The 27491-nt window shown below is 44.2% G+C and overlaps 1 protein-coding gene across 3 annotated transcripts in view; it reads right to left on the bottom strand.

The window, feature by feature from the left end:
* LOC134345393 (GRB10-interacting GYF protein 2-like) overlaps window positions 1-27491 on the bottom strand; it is a 194989-nt gene that overhangs the window by 35411 nt on the left and 132087 nt on the right. For all 3 annotated transcript variants that reach the window (XM_063045984.1, XM_063045986.1, XM_063045985.1), the window contains exons 16-18: window positions 14245-14357; window positions 8549-8686; window positions 7309-7409 (exon numbers count right to left, since the gene is read on the bottom strand). In XM_063045984.1, coding sequence (XP_062902054.1) covers window positions 7309-7409; window positions 8549-8686; window positions 14245-14357 — 352 coding nt within the window. The remainder of the gene's footprint in view (window positions 1-7308; window positions 7410-8548; window positions 8687-14244; window positions 14358-27491) is intronic.

Here is a 27491-nt window from a genome sequence, read left to right as displayed (position 1 = left end):
GTTTCTAAGAATTCTCTTGATTTTGATAACTCAAGAACCTTGCGTAAATGCTGCAACTCTATAAAACTCTGGTTAGACCACACTTAAGAGTATTGTGCTCAATTCTGGTTGCTTCTTTATAGGAAGAATGAGCAAGCTTTAGAGAAAATGCAGAGAATATTTACTAGGACGTTGCCTAGATTGGAAAAACTGTCTTATGAGGAAAGGCTGTTGGCTTTGTTCTTTGGAATGACAGAGGATGATAGGTAACTTGATAGAGGTGTACAAGATTATGAGAGGCATATATAGAGTAGACAGTCTGCATCACCTTCTCAGTGGCCAATACCAGATGACAGCTGCTCAAGGTAAGTGGAATAAAATTTAGGGGAGATGTCAGAGGTAGTTTTTTTTTAAATATATAAGAGTGGTGGGTACACATTGCCAAGGGCTGGTGGAAGAGCCTGATATAATAGGGGTAATTTAAGAGACTTAGACAGGCACATAAATATAAGAAAAATGGAGGATTACGGGCTGTGTAAGAAAGGCTAGACTGATAGTAAGGTTTATATTGGTCAGCACTACAGCCGTAGGGCCCATACAGTGTTGTACTTTTGTACATTCTGAACCTATTTTCAATCCAATTATCTCCAATGTCACATGCTTCTGTTTAATAATCTTTAATTATCAAAGGCCTTTGGAAATCCAAACACACATCCAACAGTTACTTTTCATCTATTTTGTTCTATGCAATCTCAAAAAAAGTAACAAATTTGTCAAATAAAATACAACTTTTAAAAAAAATATACAAATCCTAGCTCATGTCGCCTCATATTACTATTTTTGTTACAGACTCCAAACATTGGAGGAACTCAGCAGGTCAGGTAACATCAATGGAGGAAAATAAACCATCGAAATTTTGGGCCATGACCGTTCAAGACTGGAAAAGGAGGCAAAGGCCAAAGTAATGTGGGGGGGGGGGGGAGAGGGAGAGGAAGAGTACCAGTTAGCAGAGGATAGGTAGGGAAAGGGAAGGGGGATGATGTGAGAAGCTGTGAGGTGATAGGTGGAAGAGCTGAAGGAGGAGGAATCTGAAAGAAGAGGACAGTCGATCATGGAATAAAGGGAGGGTAGCAGGGAACCAGAGGGAGGTGATGAGCACGTGAGAGGAGCGTTGAGAGGGCCACCAGAATGGGGACAAAACAAAACAAAGGAGTGGATGTGGAAGAAAATAGAGGGGTGTAGTTACTGGAAGCTAGAGAAACCCATGTTCATGCCATCACCCCTATCCCTTTCCTCCACCTTTTTACTTTGGCTTCTGCCTTCTCTTTTCCAGTCCTGAAGAAAGGTCTTAGCCCAAAATGTCAATTGTCATTTCATTCCACAGATGTTGTCTGAGTTCCTCCAGCATTTTCAGTATGTTGTTCAAGATTTCCAGAACCTGCAGAATCTCTTATGTCCCTGATTTTTGTGCTCTGTTACCACTTCCTTAATAATAGATTCTGATATTTTTATTAACTTCTGATTCCAGCTAAAATATCTGTGGTACTTAGCCCATACAAATTAATATGAGAGGGAAAGCAAAGATTTAAGAACAAACACCATTTTTACTTCTTCTTGGCCCTTAGCTCACCAGAGGATAGGCCACTGATGACCTCCCATCTCCATCGTCCTCTGTACTGAGCCAGTTTCTCGAGGGTGGACCAGGAGTGTCCCCATCGTTTAATTTCAGCCTCAACATCTCTCTTCCATGTGTTCTTTGGATGTCCAATCTTTCCACTTTCCCGGGGGAATCAATTTTAATGCCCGCCTGGTGATGACGCTGGTTGACTTCCTCAAGGTGTGGCCAATCCACCTCCAATTTCATTTGTGTATTTGTTTCTCTATGGATTCCTGGTTGGTGTTTTCTTACAGTGTCTGGTTGGTTACTTTGTCAGTCCATCTGATGATTAGGATCCTTCTGAAGCACTGATGAAAGCCTGCAGTTTTTGCAGTTTGACCTTTTTTTATTACGTGGAACTAATCTTTCAGTAACTAGAAAACTTTAGTTAAGGACAAATATTCAAACAAGTCAAAGGGATTGCAAAACCAATATCTTTTTGTGGACATTTTACGAAATGAAACAGCACACTACAATTAGAACTTTTACCAAGGCACTCACCTGTAGAATAACAAAGAGTCATGATCCTCTGATAAAACTCAGCAGAATACATCCTGACCCAGAAGAAAGACTATATGCATTAGGACATTTAAATCTTTACATCTATACAGAATGGAAGATGAAGAGCTGCCAAAAGTCAAAGCTTAAATCGTTGCATTAAGGTACAAAAATTAGATCCACGAAGATGGAGTCACCTAGAGCAACAACATACTGACTCAAGGTATTTTCAATTATGGAAAAGAAAAATTAATGAAGTTAGCCCAGGCTGGATCAGAAGATTTCCATGGGATTACGAAGAGCAACATTTTTAAAGGTTGCCATCACAAATTCTAATCCAGTATGAAATAAATAACCTAAATACAACCCCAAAAGAAACTGAATGGTTGGAGACATCAAAATTCCATAGCTTGTGCTAAATATCCACACTGACTTTGTTCAAATTAATTCAAAGTTTGACCCAAACTTTTGATCAAATTTACCAAATGCAACACTAACATTATGAGAATGGTGCATCACCAATTTCAGCGGTTTATTATCACTGACATATTTCATGAAATTTTTTTGAGGTAGCAGCATAGTGCATGATAAAAACAGGTTACAAAAATTTTAAAAAATAGCACATAAGGCAAATAACAAGGTATTGTTCATGGACTGCTTACAAATCTGAAGGCAGATGGGAAGAAACTGCTCTTGAACTGTTGTGTGCGAGTATTCAGACTCCTGTATCACTTCCTTGATGGTAGCAATGAGAAGAGAGTATGTTCTGAACTGGGAGAGTCCATAGTGATGGACATTGCTTTCTTGAGGCACTGCTTCTTGAAGACATCCTCTATGATGAGCAGGGTTGTGTCAATGCTGGAACTAGCTAAAACTAAACCCTCAGCAGCCTCTTGTAATCCTATGTATTGGGGGGACTTCATAACAGACTGTGATGTAATCAGTGTATGGTACGCGTACAGAAATTTGTAAAGTTGTTTAGAGACATACCAAATCTCAAACTCCTAATGAAGTAGATCCATAGCATGCCTTCTTAATGAATGACCCCAGGGATGGCAGATGCTAGGGGAATTTGCATAGGCATTGTGTTATTTTCCCTTTCAAAGCTTGCATAAAGGCTGCTGAACTCATGAAGCAGTGAAGCATCAATGCCATTTATGCTGTTAGGTTTCTCCCTATACAGAGTAATGGCATGCAGGTCTGCAACAGATGTCGTGCATCCTATTTGTGAATGTTCACTATTGAGCTCACTTTGAATACTGTAGCATTCTCTGGAAAGGGCTATCTTGGAGCACCTTATTAAGAGGATTAAATTCCAGACAGAGTAAAATGAACACCTAGCTCTTCTGTTTTAATGACTGTCACCAGAGGTTACAAAAGGTTGAAGTCACTGAGATGTGAATTTTAAAATGTCAAATGAGGGTGTAGAGGAGAGACTGGGGAAGGAAAAGAGACTAGAATAGGATATAAACAACATTGCTTTGGATGAGCAGACCAAAGGTACAGAATTTTACTTGGGGATGGGAGAGAAACCAGAGATCCATGACCCAGTCCTCATAAGAGGATCAGAGGTGGAGAGGGTTAGCAACTTTAAATTCCTAGGTATTACTATTTCAGAGGACCTTTCCTGGACCCAGCATGGAAGTTCAATTACCAAGAAAGCATGGCAGTAACTCTACTTCCTCAGGAGTTTACGGAGATTTGGCATGACATCTAAAACTTTGACACCTCTATAGACATGCAGTGGAGAATATACTGACTGGCTACATCACAGCCTGGTATGGAAACACCAATTCCTTTGAGGGGAAAATTCGACAAAAGTAGTCAATAAGGCGCAGTACATCACGAGTACAGCTCTCTCAACCATTGAGCACATATACATGAAACACTGTTGTAGGAAAGCAGCATCCATCATCCGAGATCCCCACCACTCAGGTCATGCTTGCTTCTCGCTGCTACCATCAGGTTGAAGGTACAGAAGCCTCAGGATTTGCACCACCAGGTTACTACCCCTTAACCATCAGGCTCTTGAATAAAAGGGGATAAATGCACTCAACTTCATTATTCCCACAACTAATGATATTACTTACAAGGACTCTATCTCATTAGCTCATGTTCTTGTTATTTCTTGCTATTTATTAGCATGTTTGCATTTGTAGTTTGTCGTCTCCTACATTCTGGTTGATATTCCATTGATCCTCTTACAGTTAACTATTCTATAAATTTGTTGAGTATGCCACAAGAAAATTAATCTCAGGGTTCTATATGGTGACTTTTATGTACTTCGATAATAAAATTTACTTTGAACTTGGAGTGCATTAGAATGTCTACATGACATCTGTAGAAATGGGAGAGCTTACCTTACAAATAAATTCAAAATAAGATACTTTCCAATGTCAGTAACTTAGATGAGTGTTTCCCACCCTTATTTAATCGAATGTCCCCGTTAAACACTTCATACTTGCTAATATCCCCAAAAACACCTTCATACTTGCCAACGCCCCTCTTGGGCACAATATACGTTCCAGCACCTCCATAGTGTAAAAACACGTCTACCACATGCCAACATGAAAATTGATTCTGCCTTAAATTTTTACTTGCCTTTAAACCTAGCATACACCATACCTGTGTGCTGTACAGTAGCTTCGACATCAATGTGATCCTTGAGCTTGATGGTTTTTAGCAAGAGTTGAAATATCTAGTTCAAATTGTGACAGCAAAAGCCTTGCGTCCCCACATGTAACAACATCCAAGCGGTTTCTGTTTTTTTGTGAGTATGTGGTTCACTGTACTGAAGCCTCTTTCAACAAGGTAGAAGGATGGAAATACATTGAAGAGCAGTTTGGTTCTTCTCCAAAGACCAGGAATCTCCGTAACACAGTGTAGCCACATACCACAAAAGCCAACATTTTCGAAGAGCATTTTTGCTTCTTGCTCATTCTGTATTTTAGTAATTTCTTCCTACAAGCTCTCTTCCTGTTCTTCCACCTTACAAAGAAATGGGTTAATTACCCAGTTCAGAATTTCCAGACCACTCAAATCCTTGAAAATCCTTCAGTGACTGAAGGTGTAAGCAGCACTCTGTGAAAGAAAGTGCCATACTTTCCATGCAGGGAAATGGTGGGGACATACTTCTCCCAATGTTTTGCTTATACATTTCCAATTTTCGATAAAACTAGACACTGCACTTTTTGTCTGGATTAAATTGAAATTATCACCCTGCAGTTTCATATTTAGAATCACACATAAAATGTTGGAGGAACTCAGCAGGCCAGGCAGCATCTATGGAAGAAAGTATAGTCGATATTTTGGGCTGAGACCCTTCGGAGGAATGTTTATTTTGTCATACAGATTGGCTAAGTATGACACATCTCCAGGTCGAGGTTTAATCTTGTTTCCTAAGCTTTTGTTGACTTTAAGCAAAAATTCAATCAGTATCAAAAAGATCAAAGAAACATTAAGCAGCAGCCTTTTGACAGCCAACACACTTCAGAGTGAAGAAGCAAGCGTTCAAATTCTTCATGTTGGCATAACTGGCAAAATACTCTGCTATTTAATGGATGAGCTTTAATTTTGTTGATAGCAGATATTACAAGAATCATGCTTGAAAAAAGTCGCTGGCTGAGGTTTTTGGCTGTGAAATGTTGACGATGAATTACATAATGGACTACAAACAGATTTGGAATTACTTTCATCGTAAATGTCACTAAACCAGCATGGCGACCTGTCATATATAGTGCTCCATCTGTTGCATAAGAAATCAGGTTCCTAATCAGAATACTTCCATCCTTAATATACATTCTCAGCTTGTCGTATGTAGATTAATCCTCCATTGATATTTGTTTTTAACTTTTTACAAAACAATCTCTTCATAAACTTAAACAACAGGAATTCTGCAGATGCTGGAAATTCAAGCAACATACATCAAAGTTGCTGGTGAACGCAGCAGGCCAAGCAGCATCTATAGGAAGAGGCGCAGTCGACGTTTCAGGCCGAGACCCTTCGTTTTTGATAAACCATACATTTGCCATTAGCAATGTCAAGACGTTGTCTCGCACAGATGACTCAACCACTTGTATCCCAAATTCAGTCTTGTGTAGCTCTGTGCATAGTTGATAACTCAATGTTTTCACTCATTTTGTCAGTACAACGAGCTACAAAGTTATTACTCAGAGGAATTGATTTTAAAATACTGGCATCCGTTTTGAGAACAGTAGTGAGCACTTCTGATACAGCATTGTTAAACTTTCACCAATTGTATGAGATTTTCCATATTTTGCTATCATTTTGGAAATGTTAACAGAAGCAATGAGAACCATCAAGGTCATTTTTAGCTTTCTTGGCAAATGACTCGTGTGTGCAACACATTTCAAATGCTTCTTTCATCTTCTGGAACTGAGAAATACCCTAAGTTACCTATTGAGGGTCTATTTTACAGAAGTCTTCCTGCAATCTTGATATTTTCACAGTTTCATTAGGCAGTACAAATAAAACATATGGGGTGTTGCTATCCGACAGAAGTGGAATGAAACCACACTCCAAATATGCAACATTGTATTGACGCACTTTCTGTTTCTTAGCAGATTAGAATTCAAGGCTTCACTGCCTTCAGACTCGAGAGATCGCGCCGTACGTATTTATCCATCATTAATGTGGCTAAGTTAAAATAAAAAATTAACAATAACTGGAAATGCCTATCAGATATTGACGATGGCAGCGAGTTAACAGTCGGTCAGGTCTTGTGCCTCAAGATAGGGTGCCATCTACTCCCCTCCCCCCAAAGAATCTTAAATCCCCCCGATGACCTCTATTTCCCCTAATGTCACCTTGGGATACGTAACCGCCCTTTTTGAGGGGGGGGTACCGCCCCTGTTGGGAATCTCTAACTTAGATCAAAATCTTAGGTTATATTTATGATAGTTAAGCATTCTAAAAACAAAAGTGAAAAATACTTAAATGTATATTTGACAGCTGTGAATTTCACGTCATCATTTTCTCTCTTTTACTGTATATTTCTATAGCTTTCAACAGTCCTCCAAGAGTGAACTATTTTACAGAATATTCCCAGAGTTTCAGAATCAATTTGGTGTTAGCAGTCGGAGTTAGGGTTGATGAATACAATTCCCAATGATTCTTTCAATCAGTAAATTAGTATACTGCATGATAATATTTACCTGAGGCCTGAGGTGATGGTGTTTGCAATTCCCATATTGAGTTACTGTCAGGTACAGTCATTGATCTTGTTACAGGGGGCATCAGATTTTGCTCTGAAGATCTGAATGCAGATGAAACAATCATTTTCCTACTTTTGGAAAGCATTTATTTTTATCTTTGAATATTAAAAACTTAAGACAACTTTGAGACTAGATAATATAAATAGGTCATATAAGTAAAAACATACTGTGATAATTGGAATCTCTATCCATGGTTTAGTGATTTAACAGACAGAAGAAATACCGATGGTTGCCCAGAATTTTATTTTGTAAAACTGATGAACTTAATTAAATACAGATAAAGAGCAGGCAAGTATGCAATTTCTCACTCTTTATTCGAGATTGTTCTAATGACTAAGCATATTTGTTTTAGAATGAACAAAACATTCCTTAAACCATTAAATCAGAAAACCCTGCATGAAGAACAGTGCTCCAATATAACTTTGCTAATAAATGGGCATCTTATTCATAGTATGGGGTAATTTTTTCAATTTTTCAATTGATTTTTGATACCAGAAATCAATTTCTAACACAACTTGGTTTTTCTGGAGATTAGAAACTTTAGCTATCAGTTAAGAATAATGATTGAATTTAATCACACGTGAATCTGGCTGTTTATCATTTTATCTGCTTCCCAATTTGTCCATGCTGTTCAGTGATATAGACACTAAGTTTATTCACCGCTCCCATTTTTGAAACTGCCAACCACCTCCTTTTGGAACCACCAATCTTTTACCAGTTACAAGACAGTCCCCAAGTAACCATTTATCAAAGGAAAAGGCTATTTACCTTTTGAGGCAGTGTTCAAACTTGTTTATAGTTGGGCCATCAGGACCAGGAATTCCACTTTAACTACCTTCTCTGCAGCCCAAATAGTTGTAGCAAATTTTCACTACCAATGCCTTAACTTTCAAGGAGAGAGAATTTTCTCCAATTTTCAATTATTTTTCCCTCATAATGCGCCTTGCTATCGAGTTAATTGATTTTAAGTTAAAATAACAACCAAAAGTGGACTATTTGAGTGGACAAGAAACTACTGTTTGGTCCTTAAAACTCTTAGCTATCAGAGTCAAAAATATGCCCAAATTACCTTTTACTAATCATAACTTTGCTGAGAAATATGCTAATACAATAACACCACTTTTCAACTAATGCACTAGAATATCATTATTCTTATTAAAGAAAATAAATAAATTGCTACCTTAATTTTAAGGCTTGAAACTGTTCCAGAATGACAGCCAATTGTTGTTGCTGTTGCTGCTGCTGTTGTTGCTGTTGTGATGTTATAGCTCCCACAGCTGCCTTCTGATGGTGTGCTATTGCTTGTGCATACTGTTGCCTTAAACAAATTGGTTTCAGACAGTATCGATTTAAACATGTATAACAATTTTTAAATATCTGCACGTCAGTAATATCATATTAATACTGAAATTGAATTTATAGGCCATTTCATATTTCTGAAACATGCATGACCTCGAGAAACATAAAATGTTTTCCATATTGTTAATATCATGGATTAGATTCCAGTAATGTTTTATTTGCATCCATATCTATAATAAATAATCTAACCATTGTAGGAAATATTACACTTGCTTACCATATTACCCTCCCCCCATCTGAGGATAGGTTGAACTAGGGATATTTTCTTTCGAGTGAAAGAAGGTGAGAGGCGACTTGATAGAGGTGTACAAGATGGTAAGAGGCACAGATAGAGTGGATGGTCTAGACTTTTTTCCGAGGGTGGAAATGACTAATTCAAGGGGATATAACTTTAGGTTATGGAGGACACGGCCTGGAAGACTAGCACGCCTTCAGGGTGCCGGTTTTTTGCGGCTCTGGAGGTGGGCAGATTCGAGGCCAATGCCGTCGCCTGATGTGTTGTGGGAGTACACGGAAGATCGAAAGTAGAGAGCTGGCTGCTGGCTGTGAGCCCAAAGACCCAAGTCATTGCCTTGCTGCTGCTTGTGCATGGGAGGGGGGAGCTGGGTTGGGGAGGCGGCTTTGGGGTTCTAACATTTGACTATTATTCATTCTTTGGGGCACTCTTCTGTTTGTGGATGTTTGCTAAGAAAAAGAACTTCAGGATGTACAAACGTATATTGTATATATTTCTCTGACATTAGATGTACCTATTGAAGTAAGGGGGTGCGGGATTTAAGGGGTAGATGAAATGTACTATGCTGTACAGTTCTACATTACAACATAAAAGGTAGAACAGTACAGCACAGGAATACATCCATTCGCCCACAATGTTTACCAAACCAAATAAATTAGTTATCAAAAGGCCAAATAAACTAATCTCTTTTGCCTATCCAAACGCCTCTTAAAAGTCCTCTACCACCTCCCCAGGAAGCAAATTCCAGGCAGCCACAACTGTGAAAAAGAAAGCCTCACTCATCTCCTTTGAAATTACCCCCCTCACCTTAAATGCATGACCTCTGTATTAGACATCTCATTTCAAGGAAAAAGATGCTGTCTGTCTACTCTATCTATGGCCTCTGACAGATCTTGCCTCAACCTCCACAGCTCCAGAGAAAACAACCCAAGTTTGCTCAAACTCTTGCAGCATATGCCCTCTAATCCAGGCAACATCCTGGCAAACCTCTTCCACACCCTCTCAGAGTCTCAACATCTTTCCTATAATTGAGTGACCAGAACTACATGCAATATTCCAGATGTGGCCTAACTAGAGTTTTATAAACTCTGACTTCAACTTCACAGCGTCTTGTCATCTTCAGAAGTTTTCTGATGACTCTGCCATAGTTGGATGCATCAGCAAGGGAGATGAGGCTGAGTACAGGGCTACAGTAGGAAACTTTGTCACATGGTGTGAGCAGAATTATCTGCAGTTTAATGTGAAAAAGACTAAGGAGCTGGTGGTAGACCTGAGGAGAGCTACAGTACCGGTGACCCCTGTTTCCATCCAGGGGGTCAGTGTGGACATGGTGCAGGATTACAAATACCTGGGGATACGAATTGACAATAAACTGGACTGGTCAAAGAACACTGAGGCTGTCTACAAGAAGGGTCAGAGCCATCTCTATTTCCTGAGGAGACTGAGGTCCTTTAACATCTGCCGGATGATGCTGAGGATGTTCTACAAGTCTGTGGTGGCCAGTGCTATCATGTTTGCTGTTGTGTGCTGGGGCAGCAGGCTGAGGGTAGCAGACACCAACAGAATCAACAAACTCATTCGTAAGGCCAGTGATGTTGTGGGGATGGAAATGGACTCTCTGACGGTGGTGTCTGAAAAGAGGATGCTGTCCAAGTTGCATGCCATCTTGGACAATGTCTCCCATCCACTACATAATGGACTGGTTGGGCACAGGAGTACATTCAGCCAGAGACTCATTCCACCGAGATGCAACACAGAGCGTCATAGGAAGTCATTCCTGCCTGTGGCCATCAAACTTTACAACTCCTCCCTTCGAGGGTCAGACACCCTGAGCCAATCGGCTGGTCCTGGACTTATTTCCTAGTATAATTTACATATTACTATTCAGTTATTTATGGTTTTATTACTATTTATTTATGGTGCAACTGTAATGAAAACCAATTTCCCCCGGGATCAATAAAGTATGACTATGACTAAAGCTGCAACACAACTTCCTACTTTTGATCCCAACACCTCATCTAATAAAGGAAAGCACGCATATGTTTTCTTAACCACCCTATCAACCTGTTTAGCCACTTTCAGGGAGCTATGAACTTTGACTCCAGGATCTCTCTGGTCATCAACACTGTTAAAGGTCTCACCCTTAAGTGCCTCTTTAAATTTGACCTACCAAGGTGCAACACTTCACATTTGTCCAGGTTAAACTCCATTTGGCATTTCTCTGCCCATGTCAGCAACTGATCTAAATCCCACTGTATTCTTTGTTAGTCATCTATGCTATCCACACCACCACCAATCTTTGTACGTATCATCTGCAAACTTACTAATGACCTATCTACATTTTCATTCAGGTCATTTACATACATCTCAAACAGGGGATGTTCCACTGCAGGTCCCTGCAGACCACCACTAATCACACATCTCCAGCTAGAATATGTCCCTTCAATCTGTACTGAATCCAAAAGGCCAATTCAACATGGATTCCATGCATCTTAATCTTCTGGAGGAGCCTCCCATGAGGAACCTTGTCAAATGCCTTACTAAATCCATGTAGACTAAATCCACAGCTCCACCTTCATCAATCACCCTTGTCACTTCATCAAAAAAAAAATTCAATCAAGTCATTAAGGCATGACTTGCTCTGCACAAAGGCATGCTGGTTCTTCTTGATTAGGCTGCAGTTTTCCAAACACTCATAAATCCTATCCTTAACAATTCTCTCCAGTAACTTCCCTACCATTAATGTGAGACTCACCCACTGATCTATTATAGTTTCCATGATTATCCCTGGTTCTATGTTTTCTTCTCAACCTGCAGTTCCATAATCTCAGGAATCTGGGTAGTGAACCTTCACTGTACTCCCTTTATGATAAGGATCTTCCTTCTTAGGCAAAGAAGAAAAAGTTGTACACTATATTCTAAGTGTGACCTCACTAAGGCCCCATGTAAGGGCATCTTTGCACTTGTAATTAAATAGTCTTGCTGTGCAGGAAAACATTCTATTTGCCTTCTTAACCACCAAAGAGTTTTGTGTTTTGCCTACCAAAGACGCTAATTTCATATTTATACAGTTTATATTGCATCTGCCATATTTATGCAGATTTGCTCAATTGTATTCAAATTGCTTTCCGGCCTCTTTTGAATCTAACAATTCATAATTATCTTTTTAGAGTTGACAGATAATTTCCAAATATTACATTTTTCCTCATTCAAATCATTAATACATAATGCAAGGAATTGAGGCCCAAGAACTAATCCAACTAAGATAACCACGTTATACCATAGTTTTCTGCCTGTCATCCTGCTCTACTATTCAATATTATAGCATAACTTCTAACTCCACCCTATTTTCTTATCCCCATATTAATTGTATCCTCTTACTTGGAAATCTCTGTTTTAGTCTCACAGCACTCCAAGATACAGAATTTCAAACTTTCACTAAGCTTTGTACAAAGAAATTTACATAAAACATTACAGCACAGTAATTCCAACCTTGGGGGAAAAGGTATGAGCTGAATACGCTTTCTCATAACCTTATAAACTTTCCCCCAGTCTCCCTTCAAGGTTTATCACTCCAGATAAAACAGCTGACGTACATTCATCTCTTTTTATAGCACTTGCCCTACAACTTAGGCAGCATCCTGGTAAACTTCTGCACCATCTCCAAAGATTCCACACGCTTCGTGTAACAAGGTGACTAAAAGTGAATGCAACCAATTCAAGATGCAACCTAAACAAGAGATTTTAAAAGCTGCAGCATAACTTGTTGACTCTTGAATTCAATACCTCAATATATAGGTAAGTTTTCTTTACAGACTATCTACCTGTGCAGCATGTTCAGGAAGCTAAGGACTTGCAAGCCAAGATTCTATTGTACCTCAATCCCATAGCTTCCTGAAAATGGCTGACTCTAGCACAATAACATGCTCAACACTGATCTGACCATCTTTCATGCCCTTCTCTGTGGTATTTACTGGTCATAGACTATTTATTTAGGACCTCATCCACATCCTCCATCTCAAAGCACATGTTCTCTCCTTTACTACTGAATAGAATGCTTTGGGTTTCCTTTTAATTCTACTTGCAAAGGACTTTCCATGGCTCCCCCAGCTCCCTTGAGTTCTTTTCTAGCTTTACTATTTTCCTGCTTGATTTTAGCTTCTTAATCCTTACATGTGTTTTCTTTTTCTTCTTGACAATATTCATTATGTCACTCCCAAGCCAAGGTTCCCTTACCTTACTGGAATATACCAGCCCTGTACTCTTTTACAGTTGGTCTTTAAACACCCTCCACACATCAGATGTGGAGTTGTCCAAAATCAACTGCTCATACAACTCTCTCTAGTTCCTACCTAATAAGTTTGTAATTTGCTCTGCTATAAATTTAATATTCTCCCACAAGGTCTATACATCCATATTCATAGCTATCTTAAAACTTAAGGGAGTTGTGATCATTGTATCCTAAATGTTCTCCCACTGAAAAATCCAGACTTATTTCCAATGTTCTCTAGTTGACTATCAATTTAAGAAACCTTCTTGGATGAAGCTAACAAATTCTGCTCATCTAAACCTCCTGAACTAAGGAGATTTATACTGGGGAAGTTGAAGATATCTATGACAACACCACTGTTGATTTTGCAACTAATCTGCCTGCATATCTGGCAAGCAGACTTTGAACCCAATCTATGGTTCTCATTGCCTTTATCTTCTGGATTATCAAAGTCCTTAGACAATGTTCACTGCCCTAGCAATTTTAATCATCTTTATCACCTACTCAGAAAATTCAGTCAAGTTTGAAAGTGATGAACTCCCTGGCACAAAGCCATGCTGAGTAGTTGTAAGAAGGCCATGGTTTTCCAAATGTGAGTAAATCCTATCCCTATCAATAATTTCAATCTCTAATAATTTATTACACTGTTCAGACTCATCATAACTCATACAACATGTCAACAACTTGAAAATGTGACATTTGGTGCACTGTGACATTGTTACATAAACTGTATAGTTTGGACCCAAACACCAATCATTGAGTACTTCATGAGTAACAGCCAATCAAGCAGCAAATCATCCATTTACTTCTAATCAGTTTTCCATCTGTTGACCAACTACCAATCCACATCACTATATTACCCCAAATTCTACATGCTCTAATCTCATCTTTCCCGTTAACAATACTTTTATAATAGCTTTATGTAAAGCATCACTATTTTTAATATATGCATGTCAGATTCAAGCAGTTTATCAGTGCATGTGTCTTTGAAATGATTTATTCTGAGAACTACCTGGTCATAAGCTGAGCTTGGAGAAACTGCTGATACTGTATCTGCTGCATCTGGTACAAATTTAAAGCTGCCAGCTCCTGTTGCCTCTTCAGTCTTTCCTGATCCAAATCACCCTGAAAATTAGATAAAGTGTGAATAAAAACAGGTAAGCATACGAGAGCAATAAAATTAGCTGAAATACCAACTTAAAATCTGAATTGGGAAATTGTTACTAAACAGAAAGTAACAGTATATTACTCATGCTCTAAGCATAAATCATTCCTCCATTTGGGAAAAGATAAATTATATGCCAGACTATCCCATTTCAAACACACACACACCCTAACTCTTGCAATACCCAAACAATTATCACACAGACTCAATTCACTTCTTTCACAAGCAACAATGAATGATGGATATTTGTAGTCTCCAAATGTATCTGCTCTGGTGCTTGCAAAACTAAATCAACTCCCATTAACATAAATTAACAAATATTACCTCCATTTTTTTTCGTCAGCAATTCAAGTGACATATTAAGCATGAGTTCTTAAGATTTAGACAGCCACATTTAGACTTCTTATCCATACAATCCTGAAGAAATCTTGGGAAAAGCCACGGACAGTTTACATAGCATAACTTCATGCAAAGTGTATTGAAGCATAATTAATTCCAGGGTTTACATCTCAGTCATACAATTTTTCAGGTCTTCAAGTCCCATCAACAACCTTGTAAATTTTCTCTGTACTCTATACTCCAAATTAAGCCTAACATCTTAGAGAACTCCAAAAATAACATCCCAACTCCTGTACTCAATACTTTGATTTATAAAGGACAATGTGCAAAGGCTCACTTTATCACCCCATCTACCTATGATGCTACTTTCAAGGAATTATGGATCTGTTGTACCACTCACCATGCAAGTCCAACCCTGGTTTGCCCTCCCCAAGTGCAACACCTCACATTTGTCTGCTTTAAATTCCACCTGCCATTTCTCCAGATGGTCCAGATTCCACTGCAAAGCTTTGACAGTCTTCCTCGCTATCCACTGCAAATTTGCTGATGCAGTCTACTACATGATCATCCAGATTGTTGATACAGATGACAAAGGACTCAGCACCATTTCCTTGGCACTCCAGAAGTCACAGGTCTCCAGTTAGAGAGACACTAAATAGCTTCTCCTGCGAGCCAATGTCTAATCCAAATTACTATCTCATCCTGAATACCGTGCGGCTGAACCTTCTTGACCAACCTCCCATGTGAGACCTTGTCAAAGGCCTTGCAAAAATCCATGTAGACCAGGGGTTCCCAAGCTGAGGTCCATGGACCCCTTGCTTCATGGTATTGGTCCACAGCATAAAAAAGGTTGGGAACCACTGATGAAGACAATATCCACTGCATTTGCTTTCATCAAATTTCCTGGTAACTTCCTCTGAAAACTCTAAGATTGGTGATATATAACCTGCCACACACAAAAACATATAGACTATCCCCAATCAGTCCCTGTCTATCTAAATACTTATATATCCAGTCCCTTAGAGTACTTTCAAATAACTTATCCACTACTGATGTCAGGCTCACCGGCCAATAACTTCCCCAATTTATTCTTACTCATAGACATCCGTTAGCCTCGTGAGACCATGGATTTGTGCCTTGGAAGGTTTCCAGGATGTAGGCCTGGGCAAGGTTGTATGGAAGACCAGCAGTCGCCCATTTTACAAGTCTCCCCCCTCCACGCCACCGATGTTGTCCAAGGGAAGGACACTAAGGCCAATACAGCTTGGCACCGGTGTCGTCACAGAGCAATGTGTGGTTAAGTGCCTTGCTCAAGGACACAACATGCAGCCTCAGCTGAGGCTCGAACTAGTGACCTTCAGATCACTAAACCAATGCTTTAACCACTTGGTCATGTGCCAATATTTATTCTTATAGCCTTTCTTAAACAATGTTAGCTATCCTCCAATCCTCCAGCACCTCATCTCATTGAAAAAAATCCAACTCTCCAGGTTCCACTGGCTCTTTTGGCCCCCTATCTCAACTAGCTTCTCGTGATCTGCTCCTGCATTTACCTGCGCCATACAGAGGGCAGGCTTGCCTACACCCTGTGGCTAGTGAGGTGTATAAATAGTGAGCATATTGACCTCACCAGCATACAATAGATATTATGTTCATGTGCAGAGGCACTGGGAAACAGTGTGCCTCATTTACAATAAAAATCCAGCTCTTCAAATCAATGTTACAATTTGCCTAATGATCTACCTACTAGCTGCAATGATATCAACCAGTTTCCATATATTACAGGGGTCTTTAAAAATACTTTATGCCCAAAGATCCCCGCCGCCCCCCCCCCAATCTCTTCACCATTACTTATGCCTGCTACATCATTGGCATTATGAGCAGCAATGAAAGTCCATCATCTCAGGGCTTCCTTCATTGTGTCAGTAGTTTCCTCTCAGTTTTCACTGTGCAAGTCCCAGGTGAAGGCACAGGAACACCATCGCACTGCGATGCAGAAGGATTCTTCATTTGTTTTACCAGTCAGGCTTCTCAGCCCTGAGCTGAACCTCCAAACCTGGAGGAATGGCAGACCACTCTTAGTCTGTCCTCTACCATTTGACCTTTTTTAGCATGGTCAACCCTACCACGAGCCAAAGCATAAAGCCCTGACTCCAGCCAACATAGCTCCCTGAATCATTGAGGCACGCAAGCCTCCAAACCATGTCAAGGTTGTGGTCCTCTAGGAGGAAGAGGGCCACCTTTACCATTAAGGGGAACAAAATTATACATATGAATATGGGAAATAAACCTGACCCATGAACATCTGAACTGTGAAGAGAGATGCACAAAAATGCAAGACCATAAGAAATAGGAGCAGGAGTAGGCCATTAAGGCCCATTCAATAAGATCATGGCTGATTTGTCCGTAAACTCAGCTCCATCTACCTGCCTTTTCCCCATAACCCTTAATTCCCTTACTATGTAAAAACCTATCTAACTGTTTCTTAAATATATTTAGTGAAGAAGCCTCAACTGCTTCCCTGGACAGAAAATTCCAGATTCACCACTCTCTGGGATAAACAGTTTTTCCTCACCTCCGTCCTAAATCTTCTCCTCTGAATCTTGAGGCTATGTCCCCTAGTTCTAGTCTCACCTACCAATGGAAACAACTTTCCTACTTCTATCTTATCTATCCCTTACAAAATTTTCTATGTTTGTGGACGGGGTCTTTCTTTTTGTTAGAGTTAAAATGGCAACTTTGTTATGTTAATCTGGGGAATGCGGCTTTGTTGTGTTAATTGCTGAAGAGAGTTTGCGCTAGAGGTTTGTTTTACTTTAAAGTGAGATAGCAGCGTTCTATTAGCCAATGGGTGGTTATGAATCGTTTTGTTTTCGGATACCATGCTGTATGATATGACTGTGGATTGAGTTTTGGGCGGGGAGTCGGAGGAGAGACGGGGGGGTCGGTGGAGAGACGGAGGGGTCGGAGGAGAGACGGGGGGGTCGGAGGAGAGACGGGGAGGACGGTGGAGAGACGGGGAGTTGGAGGGGAGACGGGGAGGACGGTGGGGAGACGGGGAGGACGGTGGGGAGATGGGGAGGACGGTGGGGAGACGGGGAGGACGGTGGAGAGATGGGGAGGACGGTGGAGAGACGGGGAGGACGGGGTTTTTGGGGGGGAGTCGGTGGAGAGACGGGGAGTCGGAGGAGAGACAGGGAGGACGGCGGACGTGCGGGGGTTTTTGGCGGGAAGTCAGAGGAGAGACAGGGAGTCGGAGGAGAGACGGGGAGGTCGGAGGAGAGATGAGGAGTCGGAGGAAAGACGGGGAGTTGGAGGAGAGACGGGGAGGACGGCGGACGTGCGGAAAGGCTCCGGTCGATCACTCCGGGTGGTCCCGAGCCGTGAGTTGACAGGATTCGGGTGGTTCTCCGGATTCAATTGAGCTCCAACGGTAGCGCACGAAAAACTTGGACTTTGGTAACTGTTGGCGCCTTTTTTTTCCCATTACTTTCCTCTCTGTATCAAATTCATATTAATGTCATAGAATTAGTAATATCTATAAAGTGTACTTGTTAAAATTTACTAGGTGTGCTGGCTGATGATTGATGTTTGGGATTGATTCGGGCGGTGACTGACCCTGAGGGGAGTGTTGAGGCGGATGCTGGGCGGGATTTCCCTGAGACAGACACGAGCCAATATAACGGAACATTACAAGTGGGGGCTACCGTCCTGGATTTGGACTTCCGGTAAAGTTGTACTAGTCGTCGCGTTAAGTGGTGTGAAGATGGATCGAGATAAGATTGTAAGTTGGTGTGAATGGGAAGAGGTACCAGTGAATCATGCGTGCGTGTTAAGTGGGGTCGATTATCGCATTCCGGCAGATGTACTGGTGCGAGGGTTGAGTTTGATTAAAGGTATCGGGCAGGTAGAACTTATAGCTAGAAGGGGTGGGAAAGAACTGGAGGCCAGCTGGATGTTGGTGTGGACGAGTGCCGACGTCATGACGTTGAAACTACCAGCAACAGTCCACGTCCAGGGGGAGGCAGGGTCGTGGGGTCTCCACACCCTCCCCAAGGACAAAAGTGAGGAGGTGCCAGAGGAGGAGCTAGATGAGGCCCCAGGGGAGGTGCCAGTAGCAAGGGGTGGAGGTGTGGAGTGGGCAGGTTTGGCCAGGCCCAGCCCCCATGGACATGATGAGACTGCCGAGTTAACGGCTGCCATTACCTCCCTGGCGAGAAGGGTTGAGGGGAACCGCCCGAAGCTGAGAATTTTCTCGGGAGCCAGGCCCACCCTGGAAGGGGAGGATGACTATGAGACCTGGGTTGAAGATACATCCCAGTAGTTTGAGGTGTGGCCAGTTTCGGATGAGGAAAAGAGACAGCGATTGGTGGAAAGCTTAAGGGGCGGGGCGGCCTGTATGGTCCGCGATCTGAGAGCGACACGCCCCTCGGCTTCCCTGTCAGAGTGTTTGGACGCTTTGGAGGAAGTGTTTGGACTGTCAGGAGATCCCTGGAAACATTTAGCGGAGTTTCAACGGATGGGGCAGAGAAGAGGGGAAAAGCTCTCAGAATATGTTTTCCGGCTGGAAGGAAAGCTTACGGGGTTGCTGCGACGAGGGGTAGTGAGGGAGGATGAAGTGGCGAAGTTAAGGATGAGCCAGAAATGTAGCGGTTCCTGGGAGGATGACAGGGTGGCTTGGAGTGTACGGCAGTCATTTAAGTGGAGCCCCCCTCCATTATTTGGACAGCTGATTAGAGAGGTATGGGCCGATGAGAGTGCTTCGGGCCGAGCAGGGGGTTCGGACCCCCAGGGACTGTCTTCAGCAGTTCAGGAGGTGGTAGCCGGGGTGAGATCAGAGAAATCCTCCAAGGGGTCCCGGGGGGGGCGCGAATCGGGAGGAGAGCGGCGGCGGGTAGCGGATGCTATAACTGTGGGAGAGAGGGGCATTTCCAGCGGGAATGTGAGTGGCCGGGCGTGTGCTACCACTGTGGGGAAGCTGGCCACTTGCGGAGGGATTGAGAGAGACGAGATGCGCCGAGGGGGGAGGGCCCCCAGGCCACCAAGAAGGGAGAGGTGTCGGGAAACTTAGGAGAGGCTCAGTGAGGGAACATACTGGAGTCTCGGGAGGAACACGTTCCCAGAAAACAGCTATGGAACCCCAGAAAGAACAAGCCCAAATTCCTGATGGACTGGTGGGACCCCGTTCCAGCGTGTCCCTACGGATAGAGGGAATCTTTGCGAAAGCCATCCTTGACACCGGGTCGCAGGTTATCTTACTGTACCAGTCGTTCTACAACAAATATCTGAAGCATTTGCCAGTAACTCCGTTTAATGCATTGGAGATTTGGGGCATAAGTGATGGTGATTACCCGTACAATGGGTATTTGTCAGTGAGATTGGAATTTTCGGAGGGAGATGTGGGAGTGTCGGAAGCCTTTGAGACGCTGGTGTTGTTCTGTCCGGACCCGGTGGAAACCGGTGGTGCTGCCCTGCTGGTGGGGACTAACTCCCCTCTGGTGCGACGGCTCTTAAGAAGAAGGGGGGCGGAGAACTTTCTGGAAACCCTCTCGGTACACCCCGTGTTCCGAGCGGTGTACGAAGGAGTGAGTGACCCCCAGGGGCTGGATCCTGAGTGCAAACGAGGGACGGTGTGGTGCACTCAGGCGAGGCCTAAGGTGATACAGCTAGGGGAGGCGGCATTAGTGATGGGGACCCCCAGATTCCCCGGAGTACCGGCGGGCGAGGCCCTGCTAGTAGACGCCCCCGACGACCTGGAAAGGGAGTCCCGGTTCCCGGCTGGGGCGCTGGTGAGACCTGAATTGCAGAGGCCCTCAGCTGTACAGGCACGGCGGATGGGGGTGATGGTAAGGAACATAACAGAGCGGGAGATCACCTTTAAGCGCGGGATGCCCCTCACGCACTTGTTCCTGGTGACGGTGATGTCCAGCGCCCCCGTGAAGCCCAGTGGAAGAAAAACTATTGGGAAACGGGGGGGGGGGGTGCTGACTGAGGAGGCCTTTAATTTTGAAGATTCCCCTGTACCACCGGCGTATAAGAGCAGGCTGGTGGAGAAGATGCTGAAGTTAGGGGATGTCTTTTCTCAGGGCGAGTTTGATGTGGGATGTTCCAAGAGCACTCGGCACACCATTCGGGTAACAAATGACACCCCGTTTAGGGAGAGGTCGCGGCGGTTGGCCCCAGCAGATGTGGAAGATGTGCGGCAGCACTTGTGGCAGTTGAAAGATGCAGGGATTATTGCGGAGTCCCGAAGCCCTTATGCGTCCCCCATAGTGGTGGCAAGGAAGAAGAATGGGAAGGTACGCATGTGCGTGGACTACAGGACCCTGAACCGCCGCACTGTTCCCGACCAATATACGGTCCCGAGGGTGGAAATTGCCTTGGCCTGTTTGAGTGGGGCGCAGTGGTTCAGTGTATTGGATTTGCGGAGTGGGTATTACCAGATTCCGATGAGTGAGACTGATAAAGAGAAGACGGCCTTTATCTGCCCCCTGGGGTTTTTCCAGTTCGAACGAATGCCCCAAGGCATCTCGGGGGGCCCCAGCCACCTTCCAGCAGCTCATGGAGAGGACCGTGGGGGACATGAACCTGCTGGAGGTATTGGTGTACCTGGACGACCTGATAGTGTTTGGATCTACGTTGGAGGAACATGAGGAGCGGCTGCTGAAGGTGCTGAGTCGGCTGACGGAGGAAGGGTTAAAACTTTCCCTGGATAAATGTCAGTTCTGCAAGACGTCGGTCAGTTACGTCGGGCACATAATCTCGCGAAATGGAGTGGCCACTGATCTGGGTAAGATAGCCGCAGTCACCACCTGGCCGAGACCTCAGAAGGTGAGCGCCTTACGCTCGTTTTTGGGGTTTTGCGGATATTACCGGCGATTCGTGAAAGGATATGCGAAAATGAGTCATCCATTGAACCAGCTGCTGTGTGGCTATCCATCTGTGGGGAGGAAGAGGAAGGGAGACCGAGGGCCGGAGGTAGGAGGATACTTGAACCCGGGGAAGCCTTTTGGATTGAGGAGGGATGCTCAATGTGAGGAGGCGTTCCAACCTCTGAAAAGGGCGCTGACGCAGGCCCCAGTGTTGGCGTTTGCTGATCCCCGGAAGCCGTATGTTCTACACACTGATGCCAGTCACAAGGGTCTGGGGGCTGTTCTGTACCAGGAACAGGGCAACGGATTGAGGCCGGTAGCGTTTGTCAGTCAGAGCTTGTCGCCATCTGACAGAAACTATCCCACTCACAAGCTGGAGTTCTTGGCGTTGAAATGGGCAGTGGTGGACAAGTTGAGTGACTACCTATACGGGGCCCAGTTTGAGGTGAGAACTGACAACAACCCCCTCACTCATATCCTGACCTCGGCGAAGCTGGACGCGACTGGGCACCAGTGGTTAGCAGCCTTGTCTGCCTATGAGTTCAGCCTGAAGTACCGCCCGGGGAGTCGGAACATCGATGCAGATGCCCTGTCTCGTCGGGCGCACGACGAGTCGGGCACAGCTGAGGAGTGGAAGAGTGTCCCTGCCCAGGGAGTAAAGGCCATGTGTCAACTTGGGAGCGACAGGGAAGTAGGAGCACTGATGGGAACTGATCGGGCAGTAGATCAACTGGGGGCTGACGATGACGCGCTACTCACTGTTTACTGTAATTTGACTGCTCTGAGGAACAGGCAGCTGCCGGAGTTGAGTCCCCAGGAAGTGGAGGTGGCTCAGCGTGATGACCCAAGCATTGGCACTATCTGGTACGCGGTTAGCCAGGGTGATATGGGGCAGGTGGAGAAGGCGAAGCATGCTTCCGTTCCCCTACTACTGAAGGACTGGCCTCGGTTGAAGCTGAAGAACCACGTCCTGTACCGGGTCACGTCGCCTCCGGACCACCCCTGGCGCTGGCAGCTGGTCATGCCTGAGAAGTGCTCCAGGCTCTACATGATGATTCCGGGCACTTAGGGGTAGAGAAGACCTATGGATTAGTCAAGGACCAGTTTTACTGGCCCCGGATGAGGGGGGAGGTGGAAGAATACTGTAAGACCTGCAGCTATTGCGTCAGGAGGAAGACCCTGTCTGCGCAGGCGGCTCCTCTGTCCCACTTGCAGAGTGCAGGACCCCTGGACCTGGTATTTATGGATTTCCTGTCTATTGAGCCAGACACCAGCAACACCGCGAATGTCTTGGTCTTCACGGATCAGTACACTAGATATGCGCAGGCTTTTCCCACGAAGGACCAGAAAGCGACTACAGTGGCAAAGGTGTTATGGGAGAAGTATTTTGTTCATTATGGCCTCCCCTGGCGGATCCACAGTGATCAGGGACGGGACTTCAAGAGCAGGCTTATCCATGAATTACTGGGTATGCTTGAGGTTGAAAAGTCCAGAACCACTCCCTATCACCTGCAGGGTGATCCTCAGCCCGAGAGGTTTAACCGGACCCTACTGGACATGCTCGACACTTTGGAGATTGGACAGAAGAGTAAGTGGAGTCAGCACATTGCCCATTTGGTTCATTGTTACAATTGTACTCGCAATGATGCTACGGGGTACTCGCCCTACTAACTGATGTTCGGACGGGAAGCGAGGTTGCCCATTGATCTGTGTTTTGGGACTGAGGCGGGGGAAATACCTTCGAAGCCATGTCTGAAGTACGTGTCCGATATGAGGAGAGAGTTGAAAAGGGCGTATGAGTTGGCTGAGGCGGCAGCCACCAAGCAGAACCAGCGGAATAAGAAGAGGTATGATCAGAAAGTAAAGTTCGTCCAGCTATTGCCGGGAGACCGAGTCCTTATCCGGAATTTAGGACTACCTGGTAAGCACAAGTTGGCGGACCGTTGGGCAGCCACCCGCTATGTGGTGGAGAGTCAGATGCCGAATCTCCCGGTTTACCGGGTGAGACCCGAGGACGGGAAGGGGCCTGTCAAGGTACTCCATCGGAACCACCTGTTGCCTCTGGGTCGAGAGGTGAAGATGGACCCAGAGCCCGAATGGGAGTTTACGCCTAGTACGAGGACTCTGCGAGGGCGCGGGGCGAAGGAAGAGCCCGCTGCGAAGAAGATAGGGCCGGCCCCCACCTCGAGAAGGGATACGTCATCGGAAGATGATGATTCCGACGTGTGGTACCTGCTTCCGTTCGCTGATTCCCCGGTGCCGGGAGAAGAGACTCCTGGCCCTTCCATCACTGAGTCAGGGGAACCGAGGGAGGGTGTTGCAATTGGGGGAGGAGAGGGTGGAGCCAGAACCCGAGCCAGAGGGCTCACAGGGGCAGAGGGGTCCCGGTGAGGGGGAAGGTCCGACAGATAGACCCGGGGGGTCACCTGGGGTGTCTGAACAGGGAGAGTCCGCAGAGGAAGTCCAGAGGCCTCAGAGGAGTAGGCATCCCCCGGAAAGACTAACTTATATAGCGCCGGGAGAACAGGGTGTGATCTCTACTGCCCTGGAAAGTTATGTCACTGCGTTATGCACCTGGGTTGGATTTTGTGTTTTACAAGGAGCACTGGTGAACTATGTTAACGTCATGAGGGCATAACTTTTTGTGGTGGGGGGAGAGTGTACGGGGTCTTTCTTTTTGTTAGAGTTAAAATGGCGACTTTGTTATGTTAATCTGGGGAATGCGGCTTTGTTGTGTTAAACACTGAAGAGAGTTTGCACTAGCAGATTGTTTTACTTTAAAGTAGATAGCAGCGTCCTATTAGCCAATGGGTGGTTATGTATCATTTTGTTTTCGGACACCATGCTGTATGATATCACTGTAGCTGGAGTTTTGGGCGGGGAGTCAGAGGAGAGACAAGGAGGACGGGGTTTTTGGCGGGGAGTCAGAGGAGAGACGGGGGGGTCGGAGGAGAGACGGGGGGGTCGGAGGAGAGATGGGGAGGACGGCGGATGTGCGGGGGTTTTTGGCGGGGAGTCGGAGGAGAGATGGGGAGGACGGTGGAGAGACGGGGAGTCGGAAGAGAGATGGGGAGTCGGAGGAGAGACGGGGAGTCGGAGGAGAGACAGGGAGGACGGCGGGCGTGCGGGGGTTTTTGGCGGGGAGTTGGAGGAGAGACGGGGAGGACCGCAGACGGGCGGAAAGGCTCCGGTCGATCACTCCGGGTGGTCCCGAGCAGTGATTCGACAGGATTCGGGTGGTTGTCCGGATTCGATTGAGCTCCAACGGTAGCGCGCGAAGAACTTGGGACTTTTTTTTTCATTACTTTCCTCTCTGTATCAAATTCATATTAATGTCATAGAATTAGTAATATCTATAAAGTGTACTTGTTAAAATTTACTAGGTGTGCTGGCTGATGATTGATGTTTGGGATTGATTCAGGCGGCGACTGACCCTGAGGGGAGTGTTGAGGCGGGTGCCAGGCGGGATTTCCCCTAGACATACACGAGCCAATATAACGGAACGTTACATTTCTATAAGATTCCCTCTTATTCTTCTGAACTCCAGAGAGCATAGTTCCAGGCCACTCAATCTCTCCTCACAGGTTAACCCTTCATCCCTGGAATCAACCTGGTGAACCTCCTCTGCACTGCCTCCAAAGCCAGTATATCCTTCCTCAAGTATGGAGCCCAGAACTGCACACAGTACTCCAGGTGCGGCCTCACCAGTACCCTATATAGTTGCAGGATGATCTCCCTGCTCTTGAATTCAATCCCTCTAGCAATGAAGGCCAACATTCCATTTTGCCTTCTTAATAACCTGTTGTACCTGCAAGCCAACATTTTGCGATTCATGCACAAGCACTCCCAAGTCCCAACAGCATGGTGCAATCTTTCACCATTTAAATAATAACCTGCTCTCCTATTATTCCTTCCAAAGTGGATGATCTCGCATTTACCAACGTTGTATTCTATCTGCCAGACTTTGGCCCACTTACTTAACCTATCTATATCCCTCTGCAGACTCTCCACATCCTCTGTACAATTTGCTTTTCCACTCAGTTTAGTGTCATCAGCAAATTTTGCTATGCTGCACTCAGTCTCCTCTTCCAAATAATCAATGTAAATGGTAAACAGCTGCGGGCCCAGCACCGACACCTGCTGTACCCCACTCATCACATAAAATGGAGAAACTGGAACATAATCAGGTGTAAATAAATATAAATTATTGAGTAAGTACAGCAAACAAGACATTTAGTGGAATAATCATTTGGTACCTGCAGATAAATGGCTTCAATATTCTCCATACTTTCTGGACCTACAATTCTTGTGTCTTGAGATTGACCCCAACATTCTATCAATGTATTTTTTATGTGTTGTTGTTCAGCAGAGAATTCATAATGAATAAACTGAAAGTTACTTTTTGTAAGAATTACCACCTTCAGAGTTTTTGATTATAATACCAAAGGGGAACCTATCAGTACTGAACTAGTATTGTTTCCCATTGGTTCAATATTACAGGATTTAGTGTGGTTACAAAAATCAAATTGGTATTCAAACAGAATGCTCCAATGAGCTATAATTTTAGTATTTTAGTGTTGATTCATATTCATTGGTAAAGCTTTCTAGTGCTTTGAAATTAGAAGAGATATATTTCGAAAGTAAGCTAAAAGATTCAATTGTGTGTGGTAGGCAGCTAGCTACAATGAATAAAACATAACATTAACAGGCTTTCTACTTATGTAAATAAAGAGCCCACACACATTTTCTGAGGTATGATCACAGTCATTAAACTAAATCATTATAGTTATTTTCTTTGTTTCAATCACATTTCCAATCCCTCTGTTATGAATAATCATAGTTCAATTCACATCCAGTTTTACATTAAAAATATTAACACAATTTGATGCCAGATTGAGGAAACAAGTGCATAAGAGAAGGATAGTCTACAATAAGTCACTGAAGATTATTGTTCAACTCCCAGGTCACTTCATCATGATTGCCAGCTTGTTCCATGTCAACCACCTTCTAAGACAGATGCAAGCCCATCTAATCTTCCCAACCTGTAGTCAGACCAGAAACATCATCTCTCCTACCTGCCGCAAGGCAAGGAAGTGAAGGCCAGTGATGTGCTATTTAAACTGCACATAAGGTGATTGCTTTCAGTTAGTGCCATATAATCTGCATGGTCAGGGAGAAAGGGAGTAGGGAATAGAAACCATAAGGGGAGACTTTTAATAAGAAATTAAACGATTTACACTTGGATGTCTAATCTTTTAAAGATCTCAAGCAATGAGATGCATCACACAACAGCTTTTAATGGGTAGGCTGATAAGATATGATCAAGCTTGGCCATAGAAACAGCATTCCAAATACAGCGCTGCAGCATGAGGGCTTCACCTTCTACCACATGGACCGATCAATGACAGCAGGTAAAAGCAGAGGTAGTAGGTTTGCTTCATGATTAACTGATCATGGTGCACAGACACAGTAGTTCTACTCAGTCCTGCTCTCGCGAATTTAAACATCTGGCAGTCAAGTGTTGCTCATTCTGTGTGCTAAGGTGGATTTCCACTGTCATCCTGGTTGCAGTGTACATCCCATCCCCGGCCAATGTTAAGCTGGCACTGAAGGAGCTGAAGAGCAATGATCAGCAGTCACAAGACAGTGCACCCTGATGTCTTCCCAATCACTGCGGGAGATTTCAACCAGGCCAGCTCGAAGAAGTGTCTGACCTACCACCACCAACATGTCACCAGTGGAACCAAAGGAGCCACAGACTAGGTTACACCACCATAAAGTACATGTCATCCCACATCTGCACTTTGGCAGCCAATCATCTGGCTGTACTTCTACTCCTGATATGTAGACAGGGACCAAGGCTCGCAACACCAGTGGTGAAGA

The sequence above is a fragment of the Mobula hypostoma genome, chromosome 4 (genome assembly GCF_963921235.1).
Source record: "Mobula hypostoma chromosome 4, sMobHyp1.1, whole genome shotgun sequence".
Classification (NCBI taxonomy): Eukaryota; Metazoa; Chordata; class Chondrichthyes; order Myliobatiformes; family Myliobatidae; genus Mobula; species Mobula hypostoma.
This window is presented reverse-complemented; position numbering and strand designations above follow the sequence as displayed.